Source organism: Hippocampus guttulatus, chromosome 5 (genome assembly GCF_054856545.1).
Source record: "Hippocampus guttulatus isolate MCC_2025c chromosome 5, RoL_Hgut_1.0, whole genome shotgun sequence".
NCBI lineage: Eukaryota > Metazoa > Chordata > Actinopteri > Syngnathiformes > Syngnathidae > Hippocampus > Hippocampus guttulatus.
In genome coordinates this window covers 20,397,563-20,412,130 of record NC_141265.1, presented here as the reverse complement: position 1 = coordinate 20,412,130, position 14,568 = coordinate 20,397,563, and the positions used below count along the sequence as shown (strand labels likewise).

General features: G+C 44.0%; 2 protein-coding genes across 2 annotated transcripts; both read right to left on the bottom strand.

Annotated features, from left to right (window-relative positions):
- Positions 1-102: 102 nt before the first annotated feature.
- Positions 103-7,174, bottom strand: LOC147205423 (UDP-glucuronosyltransferase 2A1-like). The gene is made up of 6 exons (XM_086111395.1): positions 6,379-7,174; positions 5,765-5,913; positions 2,000-2,131; positions 1,501-1,588; positions 1,211-1,430; positions 103-562 (listed from the first exon to the last, which is right to left on the bottom strand). Exons 1-6 carry the CDS (start codon positions 7,172-7,174, stop codon positions 277-279), a joined length of 1,671 nt encoding a protein of 556 aa, XP_085967521.1. The 3' UTR covers positions 103-276.
- Positions 7,175-11,854: 4,680 nt separating this feature from the next.
- Positions 11,855-13,904, bottom strand: tal2 (T-cell acute lymphocytic leukemia 2). Its single transcript, XM_086111396.1, has 2 exons — positions 13,795-13,904; positions 11,855-12,674 (listed from the first exon to the last, which is right to left on the bottom strand). Exon 2 carries the CDS (start codon positions 12,643-12,645, stop codon positions 12,289-12,291), a length of 357 nt encoding a protein of 118 aa, XP_085967522.1. The 5' UTR covers positions 12,646-12,674; positions 13,795-13,904; the 3' UTR covers positions 11,855-12,288.
- Between the last annotated feature and the right edge of the window lie 664 nt (positions 13,905-14,568).

Here is a 14,568-nt window from a genome sequence, read left to right as displayed (position 1 = left end):
TAGGTACATCTGACCTTTGCCACCATCTGTCTCAAAGCACACGTAAACCACAAATTTTGACGCTCAACAAAGCGAAGGTTTGAGTGAGTAATGGTTCACAACTTTTAAGGTCAAAGGACTGGTATTTATATCTCACTGCGGCATACACCCGGCTGTTTGTAGTATTTGTCACTATTTTGACAGCGCTTGCATCTGTTTGCCTTACTCCACCTATATCTAATATTTGTTGTGCGTATAAAATGTACAAAGTCATAGCACGAACACGACTTGTTTCCATTACTCCGCCTTCTTCTTTGTCTTCCTGTTTCGGCCGCAGCATCTACGCAGGCAATACCTGCACATCTTAACGAAGAGGAACGTTGAAAGCAGGACCACGGCAAGCAGGAACCCGGCCACGTCCAGGCAGTGGTACTGGTACCAGGTGAGCTCGTGGGATTGGACCCTGAGGTGCTTGGCGCCCTTATGTCTCATGGTGAACTCGATCCAGAACACGGCCTCATCCAGGGCACTCTTGGGTCGGTCGTGGTGGATGACTGACAGACGCATGGCGTTCTCCTTGTACCTGGGGGCAAAATACAAGTATGATAGCAAAGTGATTTTTTTAATGGCTTGTGTCCAAATGTTTTGGTCTCTGGAGTGTCTTCCAGCCCATATATATATATAGATATACATCCATCCATTTTCTGATCCGCTTATCCTCACAAGGGTTGCGGGGCATACTAGAGCCTATCCGAGCTGTCTTCGGGCAGTAGGCGGAGTACACCCTGAACTGGTTGCCAGCCTATTGCAAGGCACACATACACAAACAAACATCCACACTCACACCTAGGGACAATTTTGAGTGCTCTATTTGCCTGCTATGCATGTTTTTGCAATGTGGGAGGAAACCGGAGTACCCGGAGAAAACCCAGGGGTAGCATGCAAGCTCCACACAGGAAGGCCAGAGCTGGGATCGGAATCTGCATTGTGAGGCCGACGTGGTTACCAGTTGACCCCAGGGCAGCCCCATATATAGATAGATGGATAAAATTGTACTAATGTGAGTTGAGTATTCAAGTCAGTGGCGGATTACAATTACAACAGCAATCATTTGTAATATAATGAACAATAATACATAAATTGTTAATTGTCACACAAGCGTAAAAACAATGTTAAACGTAAACAGTAAAGACCTCAGGGAGGTAAAAGAGGAAAGAAAAAAAACCCTTACGACTTGTCCTCAATGACGGTCTTGATGGCGTTGCTGAGGTCCTCGGACGACATGAAGTTGAAGTCCACGGTTACAGCGGCGCCCTTGGCCTTCATCCGCACCATGTTGTCGGGCTGGTCGGCGAACATTGGAATGCCCACCATGGGTACCCCGTGGTAGATGGCCTCGTAAATGCCGTTGGTGCCGCCATGAGTGATGAAGGCTCGCGTCTTGGGATGACCTGAATGGGTGTTGGGCTGAGTTCCAACTACTTGCCTGAGGAGGCACGGAAAAAAATGGCGGGTACTAACCCAGTAGGTCATTCTGAGGGATCCAGTCGTATAGTCTTGTGTTGGGGCCCAAAGTATCTGGTTTTTCTCCGGTATACCGCCAAAGCACCTACAATCGTTTTAAAGCACTTGATCTCAAGTTTGTTCAGTTAAATCAGTTGTTCCGTCCACGAGCTGTTACTTGAGCTACACACAAAAAAAAAGCAAGAAATTATTGTCATTTAACCCTGGAGAACCCAAGAACCCTTTTCTTCTTTGGAAAATGATGAATTATACAATAAATGACTGCTATATGTTCACTGAACACCAAAATGTTTTTTCAAAAATTTAATGCTTTAATCCTAATTTATGATTCGGGCCAAATTTGACCCTTTGGGATTTAAGGATAGCATTTGAGTAGCGAATTTATAGGGGCCAAATTTGACCCCGTGGGTTCTCCAGGGTTAAAAAAAAGTATATCCAGATAATTGAATATTCTTGTTCTTATCATGCAGGTGTACATTTTCAAGATAAGTCCAACCTTTTGGGGGATCTGAGCAAGACCTGAGGCAATCATGTTGGCTTTCTCATGGCTGACGTTCTTGACCATGGATCCCAGAGTGAACACCACAACGCCGTCATCGCCCGAGCTCTGCACAAACTCTTCCATGTCCTGAATAGAAGAAGGGCACCAAACAGCGGAACCTCAAAGGTTAAACACGATGCACTCAATTCTTTTCAGTGGGAAATAATGGATATGGTGTCCTCTGGTAATTAGATGTGTGTGCATTAAAAAAAAAAAGAATTAATTCAAATAGGAATCAGGGTGCTTCCAAATGTAAGTGTAATGTATATAAATCTGATGCGAGTGTAGTGTCAACGTTCAGATCTGAAATACTTTGACTCGCCACATATTTGTAGTTTAGCATTCACGCATTGGCCTATTTGCAATACTTTTTTTCCCCCTATGCTCCATTATTCACTTTTTTTTGGGCTCATGGTGGTGAGTTGAGGAGCTTCATTTTGACAAAAGTAGTCCTTAGCCGTCATTTTGTTACATGGCACAGTTTAAACCATTCAGGGAGAAGAGGGCATCAGTTACTTGAGTATTTTCGCCACCCTTGGCTGGGCTCAGTCTCTTTCCCGCCTTGCCCCGTTAATGGCAGCTTCACGTCACCCAAATACTGTCCATCAATTGCCGAATAGCATACATCGTTAGCCCAATTGCCTAATTACCTAAGTAATTTTTGAATGTTCATTCAACAAACGGGAAGAATCCAGTTGCCTTGAGTCAACCTTTGCCGGTTATTGTGCCCCGTAAGCAGTGTTGTGTCCAAGGACCGGCAACCCGAGGCCAAGGCCAAGGACTTGACTCCGAGGCCAAGGCCAAGGACTTGGAAGATTTTTCCGGGGCAAGGCCAAGGCCAAGAACTTGAGAAATTTTCCGAGGCCAAGGCCAAGGACCAAGGACTTGCCTCCGAGGCCAAGGCCAAGGACCAAGGACTGATTTTGAAACTAAGCCTAGCCGAGGACATGTATAAAACAATGCTCTCATACCACTTGTCAGGTCTTCATGATTTGCAACACCCCTCCATCATAACCCTTTGCACTCCCTAACGCTTGAATGAAGTGTTTTTATTCAAAGAGTAGAACAGTCAGGGTACGTATTATTTATACTGAGAAAAAAAATCATATGGTATACATTTATGAATTAATGTTTTAGTGCAGTAGTTTCTTAATATGAAGTAAATCAACACTCAACAGGCATGACGTGGCACGGAACACAAGTTGAGAAATGACTTTGCATAGAAGTCAATCACTGACTGCAGAAAAAGCGGTAATCTCTCAGTGATAATTTTACAGTTTACCGGCAGCGAGTCCCAGGGACTCGCTGATCAGAAAAGTACGAGTGCCATTATGGATTGAGAGGGTCCCAAATTTCGAATTCTGAAAGGGTCTACTTATTCAATTGCATATGATAATACCACAAACAACAAAATATACATACAATGATAAACAAATGCTGCAAAAATTTAAATAATTCAGGAGCAGGCCTGAGGATTTCGGAAATTCATGGTAACCGTTTTTCGGTTCCGTCGGATTACCCAATGGGAAACCACGATTACAAATGTTGGGTTCCGTAAACGTTCGTCATGGGAACCCATTTTTCTATTTTGACTGATATTGATAATCAAGAACTCCGAAACTCAAAAGTATAATGTTTCAAGGGTCAATGTTTGAAAACGATGCATTAACAATGAACATTACATCAGCAGCTGTGTACTCCAGGTTTATTCCAAAAAATAAATGGATCAAAAACTGGTGTACTCATGTGGCATCATCAGAGTATTTTTTCCAATCTCACACTGCAAAGATTAATTGACTGGTAATCATTAATACAGGTAAGTATTGATGTGGCTTGACATCCTCTTCCCAAAACGATGCATCTGTAATCTACGATCAATTTGACGAAAGAATTTAACACACGTCATCATGAGTTCTACCAACACTTAACATTAGCATTACTACACCTTGTGACGAATGTTTTACTCATAAAGTTACCATGCTACAACCAGTAAATTACAGAATAACCAATACTGTTTCATAATATTTTTCACAGCGATTAGCCTACAAATCTAATGACCAATTTGCCTCGTAATCGTGCCTCGCGTCGTATTTCGCTCTCGCGTTCTGTGCATACGTCACAGGTGAGTTTAGTGATACGCCCTTTGGACGATTCATACGAAAAATCAGACAAGCATTCCCATTTCTTAAATATCGTAATTAGTAGACCTTGGTGAGTTTTTTTCGCCGCCATCTCAAACTTTCATCCGCGCGATTCCTCAGTTTGCGGACTAAAATAACAACCCGCATGCGCACATGACGTCATCTGTTGTGCCCCCCCGCCCCCAACACTGAAAACAAAACAAAACGAAAGTAAATTTGAAGAAACACACTCACACACCACATCACAAACACACATACAGGCGCAGTGAAATCGCGTGGATCACACAGTCTATTCAAGTGCGGTGACTTTTATAACTAAACTATTTTTCGGTACCGTGAAAATGACGCCACAGAATCGACACGCTACCGGTAACGATTGTTACTGTGAAATCCTCAGGCTTGCCGTAGTTTTTTTGTTTGTTTGTTTTGCCTGAGAAGTTTCCTTGCGTCCCAAAAACGCACATGTTTGGAACTGTCTAGAATTATGCGTCTCGAACGCGGGACGCAGAGGTAACGAGATGGCTGAATCTCGAACCATTCTCTGAGTACTACTATTATTACCACTACCACTAATACTACATTAATTTAATACCTTCAACTTCACAATAATAATAATAAATAATTAAATCAACCATGATTTTTAAACTATGTATTATCAATATTCATTATTCCAAACATGAGAAAGCATTCAGCAAACATAACTGGAATCGAGCAAAAGGACTCCAAATCCCAACGGCCAAACCCGGAAGTGAAGTGCTGACATTATTGACTCCAGCTGTAACGCAAATTACTTGGTTCAAACAAACATTCTAGTGCGACCGCACAAACGTGACGACTGTGCAAAAATAACTAAATAAAAGACACCACTGTTACAGAAAGGCTTACACGCTATTTAAACTGCCGATCGCGAACGCAACAAACCGTGATTGAGACTAACTGTGATGCTGCTCTCTACACGTTGCGCTAACTGTCACCTGTCAGTGGCAGACCCGCCCCTTTTATAGCGACAGAGTTAATCCATCAATGTGGGTTTTCTTCGATGGAATTTATCCGATTCCTTCGTGTTTTTTTGCGGTCCTTATGCAAGGTCTAATCCCTCATTGCGTCCGAGGACCGGCAATCCAAGGCCAAGGCCAAGGACCAAGGACTTGACTACGAGGCCAAGGACCAAGGACCGCCCCTCGGTCCTCGAGCCGGTCCTCGAGGCCAAGGACCGCTCGAGGAACACATCTCTGCCCGTAAGACTGACAATCAACTGCCCCCCCAAAAAAACCCAAAACAAAAAATTAGCAAGCACATTGGTGTTTAATTATTTTATGTACCATTCTTTACTGTCATGTTGTCATTCACCATTAGTTGGCACGTGTGGAGTTCTTTGGTGTTGTTTCGCTATCTTAAATAGCCACGTTGGACATGTATCACTCGAAACAAACAAAATTGAATATCGGAATTAAATCAGTCATTGGCTTGGGACCTGGAGTTTTAATTCATCCTAAAACAAAGTAGAACATGCCAGGAAAAAAAAGCCAGTCGGGTGTTGAACGCTACATGAAGAAACCCTTCTCCACCCTTGACCTACCTCTGGTAAAGCTTTGGCGGGTCTGCAGTGGATCCCGCCAACATACTTGAAGTTGGGCAAAAAAGGACGAGGATAGTCAAAATCCCAGTAAGTCCTTATCAACCAGATGTCTGCCTTACCCACCAACTCACAGGCACTGGTGGGTTTGCCTGTCAAGAAAAAGACTCAAATGTTCAGCTTTGGCATCCTGTCAGCAAACACACTTAATTTACTCGCATAACAAATCAATTTCCTCTTTTAAAATGAACCGAAATATCATTACAGTGCACCCCTGCTGTTCATAAGCAGAAGAAGAATCATTTTCATTGGCCCCAGATTTAAAAACACACGTGGAATGGGTCTCTGGTAGTTTGAGCCACACTGGTATTACAGTAACGGGCAACTATAACTAAAAAAAAAATTTTTAGGACCCAACGCACAAGTACAGTGAGTCTTAAGGATGCCGCTAGTGCTGTCGTAGCGAACAAGGACAGCTGTGCAAGTGATGCAGCACCATCCAGCAAAAATAAAATAGACCAGTAATTAGGATGGAATGGCAAATGTCCATTAACTTGCTTTGAAGCTGTAGGAAATCTATTTCGGTTGGATTTGAGTTGCCGCCGCGCGTCGCTTACCTTTGAACTCTGTGTAGTATTTATCCACTTCTGACCAAAGGGTTAATTCGATCACGGCGTCATTCAAAGCGTAGAAGAGGAAGTTCCACACTCTCTCGGAGAAGCTCATTTTGTCGGTCAGTTTGCTCATGACGGCTGGCACGAAAGATGGCGGCGAAGGCAGCTGGCCGCAGTACCGCTCATAGTTGTACACCAAGGAGAAGCGCAGCGAATAGATCAGCGGAATGTCCAGGATCTCGGCCACCAACTCGCTGCCCGTGTAGATGGGGTCCGCCAGGACCAGGTCATAGTTGCCCTCCTTCAGCTTGCTCATGATGTTCTCCGACTTCACCACGCCATCCAGATACTTCAACGCGTACTGCATGTCTTTCTTCATCAGGGCTATGAATTTGGCGTAGAGCTGAAGGTAGTTCATGTAGTCAATTTCGTAAATGGAGAAGGCGAGGAACTCCTCCATGAAGCTCTCAAGTTCCTCCAAGGAGACGGAGATGTTGAACTGCAAGTAGTGGAAGCGAGACTCCTCGCTGGCCTTCATGAAGATCGAAGCGCTGGGAATCAGAACGGTCACGTGGTGCCCGCGGTCCACCAGCGCTTCCAGTACGGGCTTCATGTTGATCCAGTGGCTGCCTTCGGTGTACCACACCAAGATGCGCCCGCCCTCGGCGCCCGCCGCCGCGCCGAGCAGCAGCAGGAGGGCACACAGCGAGATCCTCTCGCCCGGCATTGTCGTAGAAGTGTGTAGTGTTGCCGTGACCTCAAAGCCCTTTGAACAAGCCACTCGTAGAAAATGAATCATTAACTCAACAAAGATGAACTCTGTCTTGTAGTTGAACTCATCACAAGCACTCGCAGGTAAAAGGGGATGGCTGCGAAGGTTCACGTCGGGTCAGTTCAAGGATTTCTCAAGTTACGGTACTTGAGGCTGCACCAAAACTCGAATCTAAGGAACAAACGAGTCACCTTTTCTGTTCACTTCAGCCGCACCTGACATATCGCAAATACCAAACGCAAGACCTGCGGCACGGTTCGAAACATTTGACACTCGCCACATTGACTCCACTCAAGCGCACACTTATCTTAATTAAGTTAATTATTAGTTAAAAGGTAGCGGAGTGCCATACCAGATTTCATTGTGTCAAAGGGAGCAATAAAATACATTCCGGTATGGGATCACTTGCTCGACTTGGTGTCTTGGGCATTCTCTGTCACAAATTAACAAGATGCTACCAAACAAGTGTGGCCCTCCTGTAAATCGGTAAATCCTAAATCATCTTCATTTGTAGAATGGCAATGCAAACAAATCTGTGGCTTTATCACTTCAACTTATTCTTTTGTGAAACTTAACATGTAAACCTGTGGACTGCACTTCTTAAGTGTGGAACTCATCTACCGGTAGATACTGTCTGTCTCTCTGTCTGTAACCGGTGGCGTCCAACTGCGTTGTGTTTCAGAATATTGATGAGGCCTAGCGGGATTTCCAGGATTGGTTGCGTTTCATGGTCTCAATCGCAAAGCCTGACGAATACGGCAGAAAATTATTTTCCTCCTCGTCAATTATATTGATAGTCCTACACAAATTATATGGCACGACAATGTTTAAAAATACTTGAACTTGTCAGTGAAACAAAATGTTTTTCTTCCCGCTCTAAAAATGCTTCCATTCCCAATGGACTTTTTTGAAGTCGGGGAACACAGCAAAATGTTTGTTCCACCCCTTTATAATGGCGGCTACAGTAAAAGAACACTTCAGGTACTTACCATTTCATGGATTTTGTGTAATTATAATGTGGAAAGTGAAGCGGAGTCCCCCCCACCCACTGCCCCACACCAATATTGTGTCCGTTGCAATTTAAAATTTGAATTTGCAATGTCGATTTGCCTTTTTCTAAACTTTCCCTCCAAACACCTGCATAAGATAAGGTTAAAAACGTCGCTCTCCGAGTTGATTTCTGACTGGCTTTGTACACTTTCCATCGTGAGCCCCGCTATTGTTGTCTTGATGTGACGTCACACTTCCGGGTAGGTCGCTCGTCGGGATCTCACTTCGGGAAAACGTTTGTCTAATTCACGAAATAGAAATGTCTTTCTTCCTGCTTAAGTTAATATATTTTATTGAATTACTTGTGACATAAAAATATTTCATTTGAGATTTTCTAAAATACCAAAATCTTTGGTGCCCAAATGCTCCAAGGTGGCAACAAAGCAACCATTTTCTCAGAGTGAAGCTCTTCTATTCACCCCCAACATAGTCCTTTCGTAGATGGTGTCAAAATTGGCCTGTTACTTGTATAGGTCGGGAACACCTTTTTTGATCAAATGCACCTTCCATATACTAAATCTCAATTTTATTATTTTTTTCTGTGTTGAATACGCCTCGAAGTTTTCCTCGACATTCCTCCCCTGGCCGCTTCCTCTCGCCCGCCCGCAGGACGGAGGGGTTACAGCGTTTTGCTTTTTGAAGTAGACATTTGCATAATCAGATTAGGACATGTGATTGTCAGCCGCCTCCGCCATCACGGGGTCCTCCAGAGGAAAGAGGGTCCTGTCCAGCCCGACAATGGACCACCACTCCTACCCGGGGCCAACCCCTCACCCTCCCCAGCAATCCTGCACCTGCATCCCACCCAGCCGCCCGGCTCGCGGGTTAGAGAAAGAGGAGGAAAAAGAAGGGCGCCGCGAGTGCGCAAGAGGCGGGGATCAGTGCAAGGGGCGGAGGGGGAGGCGCTCGGGTTGAGCTGGGATATTGAAACGTAGCGAGTGTGAATTGGCTTTGAGGGGATAAAGAGCTCAGGGGCCTATCGGCTGGCGCCCGAAAACTCCAGAAATTCTTTTCTCCGCCAGGAGAGCGAGGGGGCTGCCAGCACTGATCTGGCCCATTGTGATAACCGATTCAGGCGGCGTGCGCGACACTGATAAGGAAACTCGCTCTCAATAGACGATTACCCGCACGCACACTTGGGACAGAATAGTCAATCGGGGCACTCGGTGGAGGCAACCCAGATGCGTTTTCGTTATTTTCGCTGCTTTGCCATTTTGCCTGCGGTTTGCAGGCTGCAATGCTTCAAAATCCGACAATGTTAAAAACGGTTCTACAACAAACAGAGGAACTGACGCACCCTCTGAAAATGGTCCTTAGTCACACTGTAGTTTAATATGTAAATATACCTCAACTTATGATCCCCAAAAGATTTTAAATTAAATCGATGTTAATGCCATGAGTGCATCTACGTTATTTGCCGTGATGCGTTAGCATCACGCTAACAGACTTAAGAACATGTCATTCTCTTTTGTTTTATGTTTGGTTCGACAGTAAACTTCAGCTGCGAGTGACCATCTTTTTCCTGAAGATTTTTTTCACCATCTGCCAAACTGCTGCTTCTTGTGAAGTTTGATGCCACCATACGTAGTGTATGTATGGAACACTTTTTTTTTGCCCGCAACTCAAGACATTAAATCGACGAAGCGACGACTTGTATCTCGAAAACCCATTCCATAAATACCCGATACAAAACCCAAGAAGACACATTGTGTTCTTAAAGTTCCAACAAATGGCTCTGCCATAAACCGCGCTCACAAAAAGTGTCACGGCGCTTGTCCTCACATACAAAGCTGTTATCTTACCCGGCAGCCTCTCTTAGCATTGTAGGGCATTAGCTCAGCTCAGCGCGAAGAGGCAAACACGTCGAACCAGACACAAGGCGGCCGTGGCATTTTACATGATTCGCTCATTGTTTTGACCACGCCACAAAGAGTCAGCTGTCAGATTTCGCAAGCCGGCCGGTGTGTCCAGCTGCCCTCTGCACCCTTTAACATGCCATTAGCGCCGCTTTAATAGCGCTAACTGTTTACTCTTGGGCTCAGTCGTCATCGGCTGCCTTTTTTAGAGGAGGGCCTCAGTGGACCACCGCCGTGCAGTTTACGACTGCACCAAGGAGATCTAATACCAGAGCTGCATCAAAAAACCCTCTTTGATTCAGTTGATTCTTACAGTTATCCTATACGCAATAATTGTAGTGTAATGGCTAGTCGTCGCTAATTTCATTCATTATTGTATTCATTCATTTATTTGGGGTAAATTAATCACTCGTAAAATACTATTCAAAACAAAATTGGAATTGTAAAATGAAATTGCAGTCCTTAAAAATGAGAGAACATATTGGGTTAAAGTTTTCATTTATATTAATTTGTTTTTTATAAATTCACGTCTTTCATGTTTTTGGATAATTGTTTTTGTTTTCTTGAAACCTAACCCTAACCCAATTGTAAGCAAGTATCCTGGACGGGTAAGTGTTGAAAGGGGAATTCAATTGCTATTTTCTGTTAAAACCTTAAGAGCTGGCAGAAATCGAAAGAGTATGTTTTACAGCAACCCCCCACCCCCGTTGGTCATCCGGAGGGTCACAGCAGGGTTAAATACTTGGTAACCCGGGGGTTACTGAGGCATTAAAATGGGCCATCCTCCTGCACGTTTGCTCAACGAGACAGCGCTTGACTCCAAGGTGACTTTTGGGGTCACAAGTTAAGCTGCCATGATCCAGGCAGGCCTGTGGTCAGTGGTCAGCTTTGTGTCTGTCACATTGCTGGTGTGGACGAGGACGTGCAAACAAAGATGGCAGATGCGCTTCACTTTGGCTGAGTTCCACTTCCATCATACACCTTCTAACGTGCACGTTGCTACTGTCACAAATTATTTTATTTGATTTTTTTAGTTGTCGTATTGATCTGATCATCCCGGTCTTTTGGTTAAACGATTCAATGTAGTTGAAAAATATTTTTTCCGCCATACACAAGCTGATGGTTGTGTTGAAGCTCAGCCTTCCTGCAGTCTGAAGAAAGACCGTGAATCGGAGCTACTGGCGAGTTGCTTGTTTCTTAAATCTGGATGAAAAAATTGGGTATTTTACAGACTTGGGGTACACATGTTGAAAGTGTATTCCACCCCAGGGAAAATGTAATGCTGAAAGGAACTTGATCTGATTTTTAGACAAGTGGGAAATGACTCAATGGCGGGCATGTCATAACTAATTGACATGTTGAGTCGGGTGTGTCTTAACCTCCATGGCAGAAGCGCCGTCGAACCCCTGAGACCGATTCACCGAACCTTTCGGCTTCGATCGAACCCAGCTTAAGAACCTTTGCTTTACAGCAAATAAATTGTGCTGCAAAGCGTGATGTGAAATGCTAAAGTTGGCTTGATTGACCTTGACTAAATTAAGTCATGACCTAATTTGAGTCCCCTCAACCCATCTGAGTTCACCGATTCTTTGTAATTATTTGTAAATGATGTACCCTGTCATGCTAATTGGTAAGCCTGCTAAAATTGGCTTGGTTTGACTAATGTGTCATTCCTCTTACTCACTCCTGCACAAAGTCCAAATCAACCCTGCCCGCTGCCCAATTTCATACAAAATAAAAACACTTAAGCTAAATGCAAATGCTAACTAACGTTAGCTGTGGGCAATGCAAAAAAAAAAGCTTCATCAACAAAGAGTTTATTCAATAAATAGTTCAAATAAATATTTTTCACAATTAAGAACAGGAAAAAAAATCCAAAAAGAGGTATCAGATGCTAATTATGCAATTTAGCATCACAGTAAACAAGCAAAAAGCATCAATCTTTGGCGAGATGAGTTGCAAACTGTACAAAAATGAGTCCTCATATCTTCAAGAAAAAAAACAACAGTGCAATCAGTCGGGGTGGAAAAAAGCGAATGTGGAAAAAGTGCTTTTTCTGAGGCGGTCTCTTTACAGTTCGTCTCTTTTCGTAGAACACAAATACCTACCGGGGGACTCGTAATGAAACATCCATGCACAATACAAACACAATGCTTCACATGTGCACTCCTCACATCGGTAGAAGGTCAGACCCGAAAAAAAAATTGGTCCGAAAGTCCGTTTCCGGCCGTGATCCTACCAGGGCTCTGAGCTGCCGCAGCTGGACCCGGGCGAGAAGGGCGCCTCTGTGTCACTGGCCAGCGTCCAAGGACGCGAGGGCGAGCGCAGCTGCTCCATGTTGCCGCGCAGTAGCGTGAGTAGGGCGGCGGGGCTGTGGCGGTGGTCGGCGCGTCCCTCGCCGCCGCCGCCCTGGCTCTCCAGCAGGCGCGCCAGGAAGTCGATGTAGCGCATGGCCAGCCGCAGGATCTCGTTCTTGCTCAGCTTCTTCTCGGGCGGGTGCGTGGGGATGAGCTTGCGCAGCTCGGAGAAGGCGCTGTTGACGTTGTGCTGGCGCCAGCGCTCGCGTGTGTTGGTGAACACCTTCCTGGTCATGATGGAAGAAGTGGAGAAACCTCTGGCTCCTGTGCGAGAACCACAAGACATTGTTAATTACCAGCTCAAATTTGCCTATAAAAAGGTGATTTCCAATAGAAATTCCATTTTATTCTTATTTATTTGAACATTTGACAATATTTGCATGAAAGCATTTTGCAACTCTGACATAGCCCTGCTACTTTTACTTTGGCGCCATCTTGTTGCATATTGGTGCCAAGGAACTGTTCAAGTCGAGGGGGAGGAGCTTTGTCAGTCCACATCTCCGTCTAAAGGAAAAGTAGTGCTTTACTGCCATCGTTTGGCATCATTATAAACATATTTATAGAAATCAGCTGATTTCTGTCTGATATCTGATAAATCGTCTGGCCGACTGATCCAGTAAGTATCCTATCAAACTGTCAAAAACTAAGGCCGCTTAAACGTGACCAAATAATCATGTCGGGTGAAGCAGCATGTGGCTCAGGGAATATTTGTCATCGGAAAATGCTCAGAATTTAAGTAGTATTAAATAAAAGCGGGTTTCACTTGGAAAATCCTAGTTTTTCTGCAGGGAAAATTGTAAAACAGTAAAGCCAAAGATGAAGGACATTTGACAAAATGATTGGATAACTTTTTTTGTAAGTGTAATTAACAGGTGTTATTACACAGTGATGGAATTTGACCTTGTCGTTGGCGTGCATGTATTTGAATTTGTCATTCGGCCATTGAGGAAGAAAAAGTGGGCAAACTGCCTTTTTTGTGAATGGCATTTATTATCAATAATTCGATTTTTGATACAAAATCGATGGTGATTCCAAGCCAGTTGCATTTTATTTTTTTAAGACATAAAAGTGAGTTGAGGCATGTTTTGTCTATTGCAATTTTCATTTTCTTCTAATCGCAGTTCTTTTTTTTCTTTCCAGGCAACCGAGGTGACACTGTCTGGAGTCTGATGACTGACAGTAGGTGTTACTTTATTTATCAATCCATCCACTATATGAACCGCTTATCCACCACTTGGCAAAATCTGAGGAAAATCACAGTTTCTCTCAAAACAAGTCAGCATTCCCATATCGTCTCCCAGATTGTATCACAGCCATAAAACTTTCAATCGTCCCCCCATGCTTATGAGTATCAAAATGTCCTTCCAGCCAAAATGATCCTTACCTTGATGTCAACGTTGTCATGAGCAGGAGAGCGGAGGGAAGAGCCAGCTTTGGACATGCACGCAGAAAAGGGTACTGCCGCATGATCCCGCCTGACGTTTTATAGTGGACGTGGTCATTGTGTGAGCAGGGGAGGCAGGGGGGTGTGTGTGGGTTGGGGGGGGGGGGGTCGTCAACGCCCCCCTCACCGGCCCATCTATTATGACCACAATGAGGCGTCTTCCTCATCATCCTCAGTTAGCGCTGTGTGAACACTCGCAAGCGGGCATTCTCACTCACCTCCTCTCCTCCCTCGATAATTGATCGTTTCGTGACAATTATTATGATTTAATAGCAATGCCGTCCCATGTCATGGCATAATAAACATAATTTTGACTTTTTTTTCTGCAAACAGTATTTTAATTTTTTTTCTTTGAGTTCAGTGCAATTTGAATTTTCCTCCCGCAGCCACCAGTGAAAAAAACATAACCTTATTGCACAAAAAAAAAATCCCAAACACCATAAAAAATAACAATGGCCAACACCCCCCCCCAAGTGCCAAAAGATATTTTAATGATTTTAGGCTGCCCATTCCTAAAATGACACGCGTTTATCTGAACTGGCTCGAGTATTTGAAATATTATTATATCAATATCAATGAATTTATTGATCATTAATGTGCTTTGACAGTCATTTTTTAAAAGTCGATATTTGTCCATTTTCTCTCTGTTGTAAAGTCCAACAAATGAAGATGAAGTACCATAAAGCAAATGTTATGGCTGTAATTGATTTATTG